This window comes from Mytilus galloprovincialis, chromosome 2, assembly GCF_965363235.1.
Source record: "Mytilus galloprovincialis chromosome 2, xbMytGall1.hap1.1, whole genome shotgun sequence".
NCBI classification, from domain to species: Eukaryota; Metazoa; Mollusca; class Bivalvia; order Mytilida; family Mytilidae; genus Mytilus; species Mytilus galloprovincialis.
In genome coordinates, this window is record NC_134839.1 from 60569776 (window position 1) to 60588255 (window position 18480).

General features: G+C 34.1%; 2 protein-coding genes across 5 annotated transcripts in view; both read right to left on the minus strand.

The window, feature by feature from the left end:
• Window positions 1-5132, minus strand: part of LOC143064018 (uncharacterized) — a 41941-nt gene extending 36809 nt beyond the window's left edge. For 2 of the 3 annotated variants that reach the window (XR_012975162.1, XM_076236514.1), the window contains exons 1-2: window positions 5049-5132; window positions 531-703 (exon numbers count right to left, since the gene is read on the minus strand). Coding sequence is in view for 2 of the 3 variants with exons in the window: in XM_076236514.1 (XP_076092629.1) it covers window positions 531-703; window positions 5049-5055 (180 nt within the window). In the remaining variant the exon portion in view is untranslated. The other variant, XM_076236513.1, reaches the window with a different exon arrangement.
• Window positions 5133-11372: 6240 nt separating this feature from the next.
• The window catches only part of LOC143064019 (small subunit processome component 20 homolog), a 112012-nt gene continuing 104904 nt past the window's right edge, over window positions 11373-18480 (minus strand). For both annotated transcript variants that reach the window (XM_076236517.1, XM_076236516.1), the window contains exons 62-63: window positions 16215-16360; window positions 11373-11540 (exon numbers count right to left, since the gene is read on the minus strand). In XM_076236517.1, the coding sequence (XP_076092632.1) occupies window positions 11409-11540; window positions 16215-16360 (278 nt within the window). In that variant the 3' untranslated portion in view covers window positions 11373-11408. The remainder of the gene's footprint in view (window positions 11541-16214; window positions 16361-18480) is intronic.

An 18480-nucleotide genomic window follows, 5' to 3' on the forward strand; every position in this document is an offset into this window, starting at 1 on the left:
TGTAAAGAAAGATAACTTGGATGATTACACTTATAAGTATTCTGTAAAGAAAAGTAACTTGGATGATTACACTTATAAGTATTCTGTAAAGAAAGATAACTTGGATGATTACACTTATAAGTATTCTGTAAAGAAAGGTAACTTGGATGATTACACTTATAAGTTTTCTGTAAAGAAAGATAACTTGGATGATTACACTTATAAGTATTCTGTAAAGAAAGCTAACTTGGATGATTACACTTATAAGTATTCTGTAAAGAAAGATAACTTGAATGATTACACTTATAAGTATTCTGTAAAGAAAGGTAACTTGGATGATTACACTTATAAGTATTCTGTAAAGAAAGGTAACTCGGATGATCAAGTTAATAACTATTCAGAAAGGAAAGGTAACTTGGATGATCACACTTATAAGTATTATGTAAAGAAATGTTCCAAAGAAAATGACTTGGAGAGGTGACCAAACTATGATATTTGCTACGGTATGGTGTATTGACAGAATAATCCATTAACCCTCCTAGTATACTCACCACAAGATCATCCTGTGTCCAGTCATAACATTCATCTCCTACTTTGACAAACGCATGTATGGGCGGTGTGAGAAGATCTGTTTCATCTTCAGGTAGCTTGTTTTTGTTGTAAGTACATTTTCCATCGATAAGTTCTTCCGGCTTCGCAAATGGACATAAATATAACTGGAATTCTTGGCGAAAAAAAGTAAAAAAAGTAAAACATGCAAGTATGTCCATATCCAACATGTAATTATGTGCTTAGTATATATATGGTCTACATTCCATTTTTGTTTTTCTTTGTTGACAAAGTTTTGTGTTTTATAATGATTTAGATCATAACACAATGTTGACTGCATGCTGTATCCAAATTTTTGACATGTTAACCTATTATGATCGTTTGTATTTTTACACATTGTATTCAATAATTAATATGATTGAATTATTTTGTATGACTGTCATACAAGTGAGTAGCTAGCTTTTAAACCCGAATTAGCCTACCATATTCCTACATAAAAAGGAAATGACTGTGCCAAGTCAGGATAAGACAGTTGATTTCCATTCGTTGGATGTGTTTGGGCTTTTGATTTTGCCTTTGTTATTAATTAAGCCTGTTGAAGGACTTTCCGTTTTGAATTTTTCTTGGAGTTCCATATTTTTGTTATCTTAATTTAATAGACTAACTTTCAACAGACATTTTGCATTCTGTTCTAGAGTCATCCACAGACATATGTTTCTTGATTCATATGAGTTAGGTTATATTGCTCGACCAGTTATATTATACCTACCATCTCGGAAACTTGCAATACAAGGTTGGTCTTAAACTTAATTATCACCGAATCTGTTCAAACGCAATTTATGGGTGTAGGCTAAGATTGTGTCAATAAAATTTGTTTTGATCAATCATTGTTGATTTGATTACCGAGAATTATATAATAGTTCTTGAAAAACTGGTCATTATCGTGATATATGGACTGCCCACAGGACAGTGGTATTGACTAAGGTAGTGATAATGACTGAGCCGAAGGCGAGGTCATTATCGCTGTCGCAGTCAATACCACTGTCCTACGGGCAGTCCATGTATCACGATAATGACCAGTTTTTCAAGAACTATTATGTTTATTTCATTGACAAACCATGTTTTGGAAAATTCTCATAAATTCAAAATGCCTAAAGCGAACTCGAGTAGTTGCACGATTTCTATGGCAAAGAGTCTCTGATGCATGATTTTTTATTATTTATTGGTTTTGGCTTTTAACTAGCTGTCAGTAACTGCGAGTACTCTCAAATCGTATTTTCTTGTTAATTCGACCTGTTGATACTGTTTATAATGCTTTTTTGTTATTTTTTATTTATATGGATCTTGTCTGTACACCAGCTTTCATTATTTGTAATATCTTCAATTTTTCACTTATTCTTACAACATTTGTATAAACTTTTTTTTTCTAAAGTGAACATTGATTGGTTAAATATTTCTCAGTCATGTCCTGTGTTTGAATTTGTTTGTTAGCTTTTTGGTCATGAATGTTTGTCTCTAATATTTAATTAACTGTGCATTTGTATTCAGATATCGCAGATCAAATTTATTCGTTCATTGTTTAATCATACGTTTTTTGATTGAGTTAAGTCTGCCAATTGATATTTTATCGTATGTTTTTCTTTGTTGTGATGTTATGCTATTGTTTCAGAAAAAGGGAGAAGGTTTGGATCCATTAAAACGTTTAATCCCGCTGCAAATGTTTGCACCTGTCCTAAGTCAGGAATCTGATGTACAGTAGTTGTCGTTTGTTTATGTAATATATACGTGTTTCTCGTTTCTCGTTTTGTTTATATAGATTAGACCGTTGGTTTTCCCGTTTGAATGGTTTTACACTAGTAATTTTGGTGCCCTTTATAGCTTGTTGTTCGGTGTGAGCCAAGGCTCCGTGTTGAAGGCCGTACTTTAACCTATAATGGTTTACTTTTTAAATTGTTATTTGTATGGAGAGTTGTCTCATTGGCACTCACACCACATCTTCCTATATCTAGTGAAGACCAGTCGTAGTAATACTGCCATTCATTTTAGTGCAATTTTTTAGTATATAAATACTTAATCAAGTTCTCTTTAACTTTATAATTAACAAAAACATATGATAAACAATTCAACAACTTAAATATAATATTAAAAATAGGAACATGTTTTATAAAAGGTACATCTCTCTAAACAGAGAAACGGTCATTATCAGACGGAAACCACGCCCCAACGGTCATTATCAGACGGAAACCACGCCCCAACGGTCATTATCATGTAAAAGTTCGTTAACGACCGGTTTTCTGGTCCGTTTTGTTCTGTTAATGACCGATGGAATTTATTACTGAAGAATAATGAATGTCATGTGACCCCTTTTTATCCAATAAGAGAATCTTACTCTCAACCGATATGAAATAATACAATTTTAATCAATGATTCAAACGTATTAAACGATAATTCTTTGAAATAATAGTTACTGTAGTATCTAGTGTGCATTAGATAACAGTAGGACATACTATTTTTTCTCGAAAAACGGCCTCAAATCTGGGTTTAATGTTTTACAAGTTTGTGACCCGACCCCAAAGAGAGAAAGAAAAACATCACTTTTAATTTAAATTTTGAAATCATGATTTTGTAATCACAAATGATCATAAATTCAACAAGATGAAAATGTATGTAAAGGCGAGAAAAATACTATTTGTCAAATAAGATTAAATAATGTAATTTTTCATGTTTATGAAAATCTAGTAAGTATTTACAGGTAACACTTTGTGAATACAGCAGTTTGACAAATCATGCCTCTTTTTGGGACTCGGAGATATATATTTTTACGTAATGGTTCCCAGACATGATCCATGTTTCATCTCATAGAGACATAACTTCCAAATGTTACCTGTATAAATAAACATGACAAGCGAGCTAATTGAACTATGAGGAAGACCCAAAGTGAAGGGAGGGGTATTACAGATTAAACTGTTAGAAGTCAAAGCATATGAATGTTAATTTTGACCTTTGAAAAAAACAGTAGCATTGTCCATATTAACAGAAGTGCGACCTTAATGATTTTAGGATTGGGATATAGAAAAACTTAACCCATGTACGACAGAAAAATCCTTGTCGACTATTTTGAATGGGTGAGCATTATGCCAGACACTATCAACAGTAGAGAAAGTGCAATGCTCACTGTGTGTACTTGTTACAAAATCCTTCGAAACAAATATGTCAGAGGTGAATTGGTCCTTTGGTAGACAACATCGATGTACTTGTCTAACCTTCTATCAGTCATCTTCCAGTTGCAGTCGAAATTTGGCTCATAAACTAATCGACACACTGTACAGAAGATGGTTACTTTTCTCGTGTTTTGAATATTTCCACTCTTTGACTTCCAAGTTAAAATCGGTTCAAACTACGCAACTGATTTTGACTTGAATAGGGATTCAGAGAGTATTAATCATTTCAAATTTAAACTTTTCCACGACAATATGATACTTGGAGGAAACAGAGGGATTCATTTTTAAATTGCAAGAAAACGATTTATCGCTATTTTGAGCATTTTTCCTTTGATCTTTTTTTGTGATAATTTTTCATATCATGCTACTCGCTTGACATGGAAAATTATCGCTAGAAACTAAGGAGTTACGTGGCGTTGCTAACGAAATTGACATGAAATTGACAACGTCGTCATAGGTAAAATAGCGATAAACAGATTATCATTGTTCATCTCAACTCGATTGCATTTCTCGCTTTCGCCGTCCTGGCTCAAGCGAGAAAATCAATCTCGTTGAGATGATCAACGATAATTTATAAGTATCGGTAAATAAAATAACACTACATGGAGTGAATCTTACCTTTTACACCTTTAGATGAAACGATGGCTGAAACTCCGCTTACTAAGATGAAAACTACGAAGACTTTTTCCATACTTTTTCAATTCTTAAATCATTTAGTGTTAATATTGTCATATAAGCCCTGTTATTGCATTTAATTGTTCTGCATTTAATATGAAATTTATCCGGTGATAAAATACATAATGCCTATATAGAGTCTTAAATTGGGGATTTTAGCATCGATTAAAGTATAAAATGGTCATATGACTGCAATGTGTTCCCTGCAGGTCTATATATGCACTTGTATATTGACTTTTTTTTTAGAATCATTCTATCTAGATTTATTTTTCACAAGCGCACATACTCATATAATCAGCATGTTCCGCTCCAGTGGCTAAAAGAATAATGGTAATTGTATAACATACATTCTCGTGACGAAACTGAAGTATAGTATGACGTAAAGGATATATACATCTACTTGTTTATATATGTATCATAGTAAGAGTTTGATCAGTTTGGCTGACCTGTCTTTTCAACCTGTTAAATCTTTTGCTAATAGCTATAATTGGGAGGGGAGGCTATCATCATAATTTGAGTGTTCTTCTATATCGATTCTTCTCGTGTTGAGACAGATCGGCTAGCTCAATGGAAGACAAAATAATAATGTATAACTTGAAAAACATAATTGTGTACACAACCAACCACACATTATTCTTGCATTCGTTAGGTTCAGTGCTTAATTCCACACTATTGTATTACAATACCTAACGGTATACCGTAAGTGTACATACATAACTTTAAATATTTCATTAGGAAGTAAAAAGGTCAAGTTCGAATATTTAAGAAATACACGACAACAAGAAAACTAGGTAAATGTGAGGAATAAGATGAATGCGGTGTTGCTATAATTCCATTTCAGGTAATGAAACAGTAATGAGAAGAAAAGTTCCATAGAAGTCACGTGCATGTTGTAACCATGCAGACACACTGACAGGTACACAGCAAATATGAAATGTTAACTATTATATTTTTTCCGCCATTGACGGCAATGTGAGACTAATACCGGTATCGTTTTTCTTCATAAAATGTCATTACATATCATTTTTTTAATATCGATTTTCAAGATTGATTGTTCATTTATTTAAAATGCATCTGTTTGGGGAAAAACTGATTTTTATGCCCCACCTACGATAGTAGAGGGGCATTATGTTTTCTGGTATGTGCCTCCGTTCGTCCGTCCGTCTGTCCGTCTGTGCGTCCGTTCGTCCGTCTGTGCGTCCGTTCGCTTCAGGTTAAAGTTTTTGGTCAAGGTAGTTTTTGAAGAAGTTGAAGTCCAATCAACTTGAAACTTAGTACACATGTTCCCCATGATATGATCTTTTTAATTTTAATGCCAAATTATAGTTTTGACCCTAATTTCATGGTCCACTGAACATAGAAAATGATAGTGCGAAGTTCAGGTTAAAGTTTTTGGTCAAGGTAGTTTTTGATGAAGTTAAAGTTACATCAACTTGAAACTTAGTACACATGTTCCCTATGATATGATCTTTCTAATTATAATTCCAAATTATAATTTTGACCCCAATTTCACGGTCCACTGAACATAGAAAATGATAGTGCGAGTGGGGCATCCGTGTACTATGGACACATTCTTGTTCATATGTGATTTACCTGAGCATCTTCTACGGGGCGCCGAATGGGACTCTTGTGGTTTTGTACTCGAAATTAAATTTTGTACGAACAAAAGTGACTTTTGTTCAACAAAAATAAGTTCAGTTTAACAAAATTTGTAGCATACTACAAATTTAAAATTTTGTCATACAAAATTATCTTTCAGTGGACAAAAGTCACTTTTGACATGACAAAATTCGTTTTTGTTACACAGACTTGACGTTTACTAATTTGAAAATTGGGCGACAAAAGTCAATTTCGTATGCAAATTAATTTAGTTTGGATTCTGTGAACTAATTTGCATACAAAATCGACTTTTGAGACACAAAATTTACTTTTGTGAGACAAAATTGGTTTTGGTGAGACAAAATTGACTTTTGTAAGACAAAATTGAGACAAAATTCTTGTCTCACAAAATTCAATTTTGTCAATTTTGTCAATTTTGTTTCAAAAAAGTCAATTTTTGTCTCACAAAAATCAATTTTTTCTCACAAAATTGAATCCTCTCTCACGCAATTGACTTTTTTTGTGTTTTAACTTCTATCTCGGGTAACAAAAGTCAATTTTGTATGCAAATAAGTTTATATTTGCATACCTTTTTGACAAAATTGACTTATGTCATGACAAAGATGAATTTTGTCATCACAAAATTGAAGTTCTCATAAAACAAGTCTGTATCACATATTTTTGTAAGACAAAAATGATTTTGTTATGACAGAATTGCATTTTGTACAAAACCACAAGAGTCCCATTCGGCGCCCCGCATCTTCTGCTCTCAGTTCTAAGTGTTTATGTTGGTAATTTACCCAGAGGCCCCATGACCACAGCTAAGTTGTCAACTTTCATTGTTAGAATAGTCGTTGTTTACTTTAAGAGGAATATGCTAGATCAGTCTTACACGATAGGGAAGGTTGCTATAAGATTATTATAACCCCGCTATTATTAATCTTCTTGGCCAGATAAGTTAGAAATTTATGTGAAATTGATTATTTTGCTGTACTTATATATGTATATGAACACTAATGATGTATAGTTTTTTTTGTGATACATAATTGATCCTATATTTATATTTCAGATTAATTTCCGATTGAATGGCATCCAATATTTTTGTTTGCGTACCATGTGCTATTGATCATATAGATATCCAGGCAAGTGTGTGGTGTAGAGAATGTCAAGAAACACTATGTGACAGTTGTAACAAACAACACAAACGAGTAAATGTTTGTAAAAACCATTATACCATTGCTGTAGATATCCTTCCTTCCAAAGAGGTTTTGAAGTCGCTATCTAGCAATCAGTGCCCTGAGCACACGAATTCCAGTGCAGTTTTGTACTGCCTTGACCATGACGAACCTTGTTGCTCCAAATGCTTGGTTCAAAATGCAAAGCATAATAAGTGTAAAAATGAATCTATCCAAGAAGCCTCGAAAAATGTAAAACATTCAACTATTCTATCATGTATATCAAATGACATTGAGGATATGCATATTACATTATCACAATTAAATTCTTCAACTGATTTAAATTTACAAAACATCGACTCAAATTGTAAAGATGTTATTTCTAAATTTACAAGTATGAAGGAAAATATAATAACAAAGCTCGACGAATGCGAAAACAAACTTGTCAAAGAATTAAAGCTGCAACAAGAAGAAGTCGTGGCTAAAGTTATGCATCAAAACGAAAGAGCAAATAAGGTTATGAATGCTATTGAAAAATGTTCCACTGAATTAGAATTTGCAAAGAGTCACGGGTCAAACGAACAGATTCTTTTACATGCATTTAAAGTACAGAAAACTATAAAGGCATGTTCTGACGATTTAGAACAAGTTGCATTAACGTCAAATGTGTATAATCTCGAGATTGAAGGATTTCAAAATGATCTAGCCGAATTGGTCGAACCACCCGTTAGCATCAGTATTTCACAAGTACCATCCACAATCGTCCACAAGGCTAGAAATCTTCTGCAGGCACAGTTCGTTTCCATTGGGTCCGTGCAACCAATTTTGAGCAAGTTTACCTTAAGCGAGTCCTTGCAGTTGAACAAAGTTCATCAAAGATCTATCGGAGTAGTTCTCTCTGAAGATGAACATATCATTTTGTACAACGATTCATCAACCAGCATTCTTAAATGCAGTGCCACTTTGGAACGAATTGCAAGCTGTAGAATGAAAGGTTTAGTAAATATAGTTTCTATACTTCCAGGTACATATACTGCGATTGTCAGTCTATCAGGCAGAAAGAGAATTTATTTCGTAAATTTGAGAACGATGCACAAACAAGAAAAATCCATATCTCTTCCAGACGTAATTGGTGGGATTCATGCAACTGCAGATAAAATTCTTGCAGGGAGTGCAAGTCGGTTGTATCTACTAAACCATAATGGTCAGATTCTCTCTACATTTGAAGCAATAAACGCAACTAAATGGAATGCAATTAGATATGTTAGACTTTGTGAAAATGACACTATTCTGTACTCAGATTCTAAGGCAGTGTATGTATATTCTTTAGATCAGCAGAACAAATGTCTATACACTTGCACAGATACGTTAGACAGTGGAATAGAAGACATTGAAATTGACACAGAAGGAAACATATACGTACTTTTACCAGGAAAGTCCGAAGTAATAACAATGTCTTCTACTAAACCAGAACAAACATTTCTTGGAGAAAAGGACGGCCTATCATACCCGAAAGCAATGTGTTTCAACACAACATGTAATACGTTGCTTGTGGTAAACAGTTCCGGACTCCACCTTTCAATCTTTAAAAAAGAATTCAGCTAAAATGCTAAAAGTTTGTGATTCTCTTAACAATTTTACTCGTTGTAGAGGATTCTAAATACAACACAAACAACATTTTCCAAAAGACCAAAAAGTGAAAAATTATAATTTAACAAAACGCATTTGACTAACAGGTCGAACAACTTATGTTCTTAAACCCTGCTGACTTCTATTGGCGATTGCCAAATAAATTGACCATAAGGGCCTTTTTCAAAAAATGTGGATTTTCTTGTACAATCAATATTTCTAAAAAAGTGTAAATATTTTTATCCAATTTTTAGATACACCATTTAGTTTTTGGTGTGTGTAACAAGTTCCAGCAAATTCAATATGAAATTTAGCTACAGAAATTGCTTCCAGTGGGTTTCAAAGGGTCCAAAAACCCCAAAATTGCTTGTACAAAATTGAAAAACTAGTCTTTTTTAAATGCTGGTTTTAATACCCAGCGGAAATTATTATTTTTCTTTTGTTATTATAAATATATAGGTATCACTGCAGGTATGTATACACAAATACAGGGAATTATTAGATTTTATTAGCATTTTTTTTTACTTTTCATTTCGTACTTAAAAAAATGTCAACTACATAACACAAATGAAATAATGTTGCCAATAAACAACTGATTATATCCCTTGTAACTAAGGAAGTGTTCTCTACTTACTCTTCATCCTCTGATGACTTGCTTAAAGTTACAGGATGACATCATTGATTCATTTCATTATAGATTAGTTTTGGTGAGTACAAATTACTCCGTAATTTTATTCTATGTCAACTTTGTAACGGCAAAAACATTGATAAATTTTGGCATAAATATTTTTTTTTTACATAAATCATTCAGTCTATAATACTGACTCTAATTCAATAAAAACCATTTATCTGGTAGTATTAGGGTCAAGAAAAACATCCAAAAACCACAAATAGGTCAACTACATAACGCAGTGAATCGTTATGTAGTTGACAAAAAGCGTTATGTAGTTGACAATGCTGTTATTTTAACCATGTTAACTGTTTTGAAAAAAGTGTGATGATTTTTATGGAAATATATATCAAGCAAAATGTAAATATTATTAAAAAAAAATTAGGGACCGAAACTAAATCCGTTATGTAGTTGACATATGTCCCATACTTGTTTCTATGTTATTTTTTAAAATATTTTTGTAGTAGCATTTAAGATTGCATATTTTTATTTCAGGTTGTATTGTTGTTAAACTATTCAATTTCATATATTAAAGTTGAAAATTGAATATTTTTTTGTATTGTTATTTCACAACTGAAATATCCACATTTTTTGAAAATGACCCATAAGATGTAACAAAGTGGATCTTTATATTAATTTAATACGAAATAGAAAACAATATACTTGCGGCAAAGATGGTTAACCATAAACATGAGGTGCTAAAATGTGTACACCATATCCGGATTTTGACAATTCATGTCTTTTCAGTGATATATGAGGGGGGAATAGGGGGTCCGTTAACATATTAACAACACCTCGATTTTGGCAAAAACAGTTAACAACAAATGCAAAAATGCTGATGACAGTCAACACAGTGGTTTAAAAACAGTTAACAGTTTAAATTTATCTCAGATAACAGTTAATAACACTTTAAAAAAGACCAAAACAGGTTAACATAAAAAGGTATTGCCCCCCTTTTATATATATGTTCATCTCATTTAGATCTTGTATTGTCATATATCATTATACAGTACTTCTTTACCATGGAAAGATGAACATTTATTTATGGCAATGTTGTAGGTATTGTTTGTTTTGAAGGTGAACATCGCAATTGCCACATTCAATAGTATGTGTGTACCTCAGATTGTGAGCACGTAGGCTTCATTATAAGATAATGATTCCAAGTGTATCAGATCATTTTATTATATATCTGATTAAAACTGAAAATATATAAAAGCTAATGAAAAACACTTAGCATATCTTAATTGAAAGGAGCTTGAATCTCTGTCAGTGCAAATGAACAGATGAGCTGGAACAGATAGTACTCATTTGCAGCTCATCAAAATCGTCAAGCGCAAGAAACAAGAGGCACACCTGATGAATAAAATCGCCAGTTTGCTGATTACTACTCTAATAATAGATAAACAAAGGATATGAGTTGCCATCCATGACACAACATCAGTACATGCACAGAAAAAAAACCCAAAAAAAACCCCAAAGGAACAGCACTTGCAATGCTGTTCTTTATCTGACAAAGTCACAGGTAGAACATTAACTCAGCCAAATAAAAAACATAAAACTCATCTCACTACAAGATAAAAACGACCCCTATTACTAGAAGCCTTTTCTGTAGATAATTTTTGTGTTGCTGATAATTTTTCCACACGTTTAACCTAGTTCCTACAGGTTTAAAAAAAAGACAAAGATGCAAAAAATCTAATTTAAGGGGTAATCATTTTAACAATGGCTTGTAAAAATATCAGGGTGGATAGATCACTTCATTTTTTGCATTTAATTTTCATGCTTTTAATCATTCATGTAATATACCAGACAATGGGAAGAAAAAGGTGGGCACATTGGATTCACTCAATATGGAAATCAACAGGTCAAAATATATTTGAACAATATTAAAATATCTTTTATTTGAAATATCTATTTCTGAAGTTTTTTTCGTTTAATTTTTTTGCTGACTCTAAACTCGTCAATTTTCCTCTTTTTAGCCTCTCTTTTGCTTAAATTTTTCTTTAGTTTTCTTCTAGCAGCAACTTCTGGGTGTGTGACAGCCTGGAAAACAAGATTTGTATATTAAGGATATACTTTAATTTTTAAAATTTTTTGTGTATATAACAGATAAAAATAGTCTAGTTTTACATTAAGACTTCACCTTACTCACAAATTTATGAAAAGAATTCTTTAGAATAAGTGAAATAAAGTTGATTTTTGTGTTTTGAGACCATCTTGAGTCCAGCCTTTTGCAACTGATGTTTACATTTTGTTCTTATATTGTGCTCTTACATCACTGTCCCAGATTAAGGGAAAGATTGAGTGTTTCCACACGTAATGAACCAGTCACAGTGTGTATGTGCTTCAGCTTGTCAGGGGTCTTCAATATAAGTGGTTATCAATGGGCGCTGTCTATTACATTTGTTTTATAGATATTGTTTTGTAGATAAATCAGGCCATTTGTTTTACATCTTGTTATTTTCAAAGTATTTTATAGCTTACTATAGGGTATAGTTTTTTAATACCCCCCAATCATTATTGCCTTAAAATTCAGAATAATTACTGTGAATTAATTATTAATTGTTGGATACCAATTTTTATGGATTTTATGGGTATAGGTGAACCACAATATGGCTTGATTAGGGTTCCAACCCAAAACTCACTCACAAATGTTTACATATCATTTATATATTTATTTTCAATTCAAATACATAGACAATACTGTAAATAAACTTATTATAGATATCAGGATTGAAATTTTGTATTTGTGTAAGAGGCATGCTTCCTCTACAAAAGACTCATCAGTGACGCTCAAATGAACTAGAGGCTCTCAAGAGCCTGTATCGCTCACCTGATTCTACTTGGGTTTTTGAAATCATATAAAAAAATATAAAATTTGGCAAAAAGTGACAACACAACCTCATTTATAAGGAAAGGAACATGTTTAATTTCATTCAAAAGTCCCCCACTGGCGGCCATCTTGGATGACGGTTCGGCTACAAAGTAACAACACTTGGTCAGCACCTCATAAGGAACATTCATGCCATGTTTGGTTTTATTCCATTCAGTGGTTCTCTAAAAGAAGTCATTTGTATGCATTTCCCATAGGGTCCTATGTTAAACTAAGTCCCCGCTGGCGGCCATCTTGGATGATGGATCGGCTACAAAGTAACAACACTTGGTCAGCACCTCATAAGGAACATTCATGCAATGTTTGGTTTCATTCCATTCAGTGGTTCTCTAGAAGAAGTCATTTGTATGCATTTCCCATAGGGTCCTATGTTAAACTAAGTCCCACGCTGGCGGCCATCTTGGATGATGGATCGGCTACAAAGTAACAACACTTGGTCAGCACCACATAAGGAACATTCATGCCATGTTTGGTTTCATTCCATTCAGTGGTTCAATAGAAGAAGTGATTTGTATGCATTTCCAATAGGGTCCTATGTTAAACTAAGTCCCCCGCTGGCGGCCATCTTGGATAATGGATCAGCTACAAAGTAACAACACTTGGTCAGCACTCCATAAGGAACATTCATGCTATGTTTGGTTTAATTCCATTTAGTGGTTCTCTAGAAGTCATTTGTATGCATGTCCCATAGCGTCCTATGTTAAACTAAGTCCCCCGCTGGCGGCCATCTTGGATGATGGATCGGCTACAAAGTAACAACACTTGGTCAGCACCCCATAAGGAATATTCATGCTATGTTTGGTTTTATTCCATTCAGTGGTTCTCTAAAAGAAGTCATTTGTATGCATTTCCCATAGGGTCCTATGTTAAACTAAGTCCCCGGCTGGTGGCCATCTTGGATGATGGATCAGCAACAAAGTAACAACACTTGGTCAGCACCTCATAAGGAACATTCATGCCATGTTTGGTTTCATTCCATTCAGTGGTTCTCTAAACGAAGTCATTTGTATGCATTTCCCATAGGGTGCTATGTTAAACTAAGTCCCCCGCTGACGGCCATCTTGGATGATGGATCAGCTACAAAGTAACAACACTTCGTCAGCACCCCATAAGAAACATTCATGCTATGTTTGGTTTTATTCCATTCTGTGGTTCTCTAAAAGAAGTCATTTGTATGCATTTCCCATAGGGTCCTATGTTAAACTAAGTCCCCACTGTCCCCTGCTGGGGGCCATCTTTGATGATGGATCGACTACAAAGTAACAACACTTGGTCAGCACCACATAAGGAACATTCATGCCATGTTTGGTTTCATTCCATTCAGTGGTTCACTAGAAGAAGTCATTTGTATGCATTTCCAATAGGGTCCTATGTTAAACTAAGTCCCCGGCTGGCGGCCATCTTGGATGATGGATCGGCAACAAAGTAACAACACTTGGTCAGCACCTCATAAGGAACATTCATGCCATGTTTGGTTTCATTCCATTCAGTGGTTCTCTAAAAGAAGTCATTTGTATGCATTTCCCATAGCGTCCTATGTTAAACTAAGTCCCACGCTGGCGGCCATCTTGGATGATGGATCGGCTACAAAGTAACAACACTTGGTCAGCACCTCATAAGGAACATTCATGCCATGTTTGGTTCCATTCCATTCAGTGGTTCTCTAGAAGAAGTTCAAAATGTAAATTGTTAACGACGACGACGCCGGACGACGACGGACGACGCCGGACGACGGACGCCAAGTGGTGAGAAAAGCTCACTTTGCCCTTCGGGCCAGGTGAGCTAAAAATGGTTAAAAATTGACTATAAAGGGCAATAACTCCTAAAGGGGTCAACTGACCATTTCGGTCATGTTGACTTATTTGTAAATCTAACTTTGCCGAACATTATTGCTGTTTACAGTTTATCTCTATCTATAATAATATTCAAGATAATAACCAAAAACAGCAAAATTTCCTCAAAATGACCAATTCAGGGGTAGCAACCCAACAACGGGTTGACCGAATCATCTGAAAATGTCAGGGCAGATAGATCTTGACCTGATAAACAATTTAACCCCTGTCAGATTTGCTCTAAATGCTTTGGTTTTTGAGTTATAAGCCAAAAACTGCATTTTACCCCTATGTTCTATTTTTAGCCATGGCGGCCATTTTGGTTGGTAGGCGGGGTCACGCCACACATTTTTTAAACTAGATACCCCAATGATGATTGTGGCCAAGTTTGGTTAAATTTGGCCCAGCAGTTTCAGAGGAGAAGATTTTTGTAAAAGTTAACGACGACGGACGACGACGGACGACGACAGACGACGCCGGACGCAAAGTGATGGGAAAAGCTCACTTGGCCCTTCGGGCCAGGTGAGCTAAAAATAAATCTTGTTTGATTGATAGATTGTTGGTGTTATAACACCACTTTTAAGAGCCACATTTGGGCTATTTCGTGGCGGCAAGTTTTTTTTGGTGGAGGATGCTGGAGTGCCTGAAGGAAACCATCGAACTTTGATAGGAAAACTGACAACCCTAGTCAATTAAGATTGGACTCGATTGCACCTGCATTAGCAGGGTCCAAACTCACAACCTCAGTGTTGACTGACTAGAGATTACAGAATTTACTACTTAGACCACTTGGCCATTGAGGTCCCTGTTTGAAAAAATTAAGTTTGGGCCAAAGTGCATTAAGGTGGTACCTAACACCTTCAATTTGGCTTGTTTAATTAACATAAAATTTTGACAAAATATTAGCTTTGACCCTTTGACAAAAATATAATATACAGCTGTGCCATGATCACATGATACGCCCGTCGTCTTGTGTGTGAATATTATGCAATAATCATAAATAATTTCTGACATACGGTGTGACATGTGAAACCCCCCCCCCCCCCCCCCCCCTTTCTTTTTTTTACAAAAAACTCAATAACTCAAAAATAAAAATTTGAATCATCACCAAAATTTATACAGATCTTTAGATTAAAATAACTAAGAAATGTGTAAAGTTTTAAGCAATAACCATAAATTGTTTTTGAGATACAGCACGACATGTGAACCCCCCCCCTCTCCTTTTTTTTTTTTATACAAAAAACTCAATATCTCAAAAAATAAAATTTTGAATCAAAACCAAAAAGTAAACAGATCTTCAGATTAATATTACTAAGAAGTGTGTAAAGTTTTAAGCAATAATCATAAATCCTTTTTAAGATACAGCGCTACATGTGAAAACCCCCTCCCCCTTTTTTACAAAATACTCAATAACTCAAAAATTAAATTTTGAATCATCACCAAAAAGTATACAGATCTTTAGATTAATAAAAATAAGAAGTGTGTAAAGTTTTAAGCAAAAATCGTTTTTGAGATACGGCGCGACATGTGAAAAAAAACCACACCCCTGTTTTGGTTACAAAGTCCTGTAACTCAAAAAGTTTTAATCTTATTTTCACCAAAAAGTATACAGATTGTTTGACCATCATAAGAAACGACTATGTTAAGTTTCGTGAAACTTGGATAAGTCTTTCTCAAGTTACGGTGCGACATGTTACGCCGGACAGACAGACAGACGGCCGGACAGACAGATGCCAGACATTTCTATACCATAATAGGTACCATCAAAACTTTGACGGGTGTATAAAAGTTTTAAAAAACTTGAACCACACACTTTATCAGGAAATTTTCATTGGACATAGCAGTTTGACTAACATCAATTTTCATCATTGAGAGGCTTATGCATAATATTTCTTTAACAATAGATTGTGATTAAAATGTTCAGCTGATGTTTCAGAGTTGTCTCCCTGTAGTGTTATGTACCACCTTAAATTTGGGATATTCAAAACTTACAGTAACAGCTTGTTTCCTCTTTCTCGTTTCCTTGATTATAGATCTTTTCTTCATCACTTCAGCATATACTGTTGTAAATTTATCTATGCCAACTATTTGTTTTATAATATCCATCACTTCTATAGCAAGTTTCTTCAGTTCTGGGTCTATAAATACACAAGAACAGACAGTCATATTTGGGACCTGTTCAGAAATGTAAAGTTTTCTACTCTAATCCATATTGTCACATGTACAGAAATTGCTTTTTCATTTTTATATTAGTAAGTAGGAACTACACATGGATTTCTTTCAAATAAAAAACTCAAAGATAAATATAAATCAATTGCTTTAAAAAAGCAATTGTAGGGGGTCTTTCCCCCTGTAAAATTAATTGAATTGGGGGGTGTTTGTTTGTTTGTTTGTTTGTTTGTTTCTGTATGGGGTCTATATTATTGTTACCGGAGAAGTTTCATGTTTAGTTTGGAAAGTTTTTCTTTTATTTTAGGTACAGCGCGCGCACCACATCACGTGACACGGGTTTATAATAACGAAAAGATAGTCTTTTTATTTCTTTTTAGGTGGGGACGTTAAACAGACAACATCTATAGAGATGGAATGTACACAATGTAATTTCTTTTGTTATTGTAGGAAATTGACATTTTGATGACAGTTCACAAGTAGTGCATGTTTTGGATTTAATTGATCCGGTGTAACTTTAAAACACATTTATTGATTATTTTCTGATAATGTACATTTTTCAGCACCTGTTTGTAACACAGATTAGTATTTCAAACTCGGAGCGGACATTTTATTGTAGGTTTTTACTGAGATTTACGGACCTAGCAAGCTATTTTTACGGCATTGCCATTTCTTTTCTCTAGGAAAAGCTTTGAGAGATATCTGCACCAAGTTTTTTTATAAACGTTTAGTACATGTATGCCCTGCTGACTGCAAATTTTGAGGTCGATTGTACTTGTAGTTTCAGAGAACATGTGGATTTTTTTTTCAGAAGTGACGTAAGAACAATATTAAATTTCAATTTTTCTTGAATAATTGAGAGTTTGTTCCTTCAATAAACTGTCATGATTAAACAGTCATACAGATAGATTGATTGATTGATTGATTGATTGATAAGTTGGTTAGTTGGTTGGTTGGTTGGTTGATTGGTTGGTTGGTTAAACACGTTGGATAGGGTCAATTGAAACACGGAAAAAGAAACAAAGAAGATCTTGGACCCTATATTAAACACATGAGACGGAAACATGATTGATTGATCATGATCATGATTGATTGATTAGTTGATTGATTGATTAATTGATTAGTTGGTTGGTTGGTTGGTTAAACACGTTGGATAGGGTCAATTGAAACACGGAAAAAGAAACAAAGAAGATCTTGGACCCTATATTAAACACATGAGACGGAAACATGATTGATTGATCATGATCATGATTGATTGATTGGTTGATTGATTAATTGATTAGTTGGTTGGTTGGTTGGTTGGTTAAACACGTTGGATAGGGTCAATTGAAACACGGAAAAAGAAACAAAGAAGATCTTGGACCCTATATTAAACACATGAGACGGAAACATGATTGATTGATCATGATCATGATTGATTGATTGATTGATTGACTGATTGATTAGTTGGTTGGTTGGTTGGTTAAACACATTGGATAGGGTCAATTGAAACACGGAAAAAGACACAAAGAAGATCTTGGACCCTATATTAAACACATGAGACGGAAACATGATTGGTTGATCATGATCATGATTGATTGATTGATTGATTGGTTGGTTGGTTGAACCCTATAAGAAACACATGAGACGGAAACATGATTGATTGATTGATCATGATCATTATTGGTTGATTGATCATGATCATGATTGATTGGTTGGTTGGTTGGTTGGTTGGTTGGTATGTTGGTTGGTTGGTTGAAATTCAAACACACATAAAACTGTTTAAATAGTGCCAAAACCACATAATTTGATGACCTTGACCTTTGACCTTGTAACCTTCGTCAAGGTCATTGCTCCACAAGGTCATTGCAAAAGACCCTATGGGTCAAGGACCTTTTGTTTAAGAGTTTTGCCTAAAAATGGCCTTTTAAAAACCATCGATGGGAGTTATGTCCCTTACATGATGGTAAAATCAATATAGTCATAATGTAAAAAAAGTTGCCCCTTGAAGTACCAAGCATTTTTCACTGCTTAATTTTTTTGTATCTATAACCGTTCAAGAGTTATAGGGAAATCAAAGACATATGAAAATCTAAAATATGACCTTGAC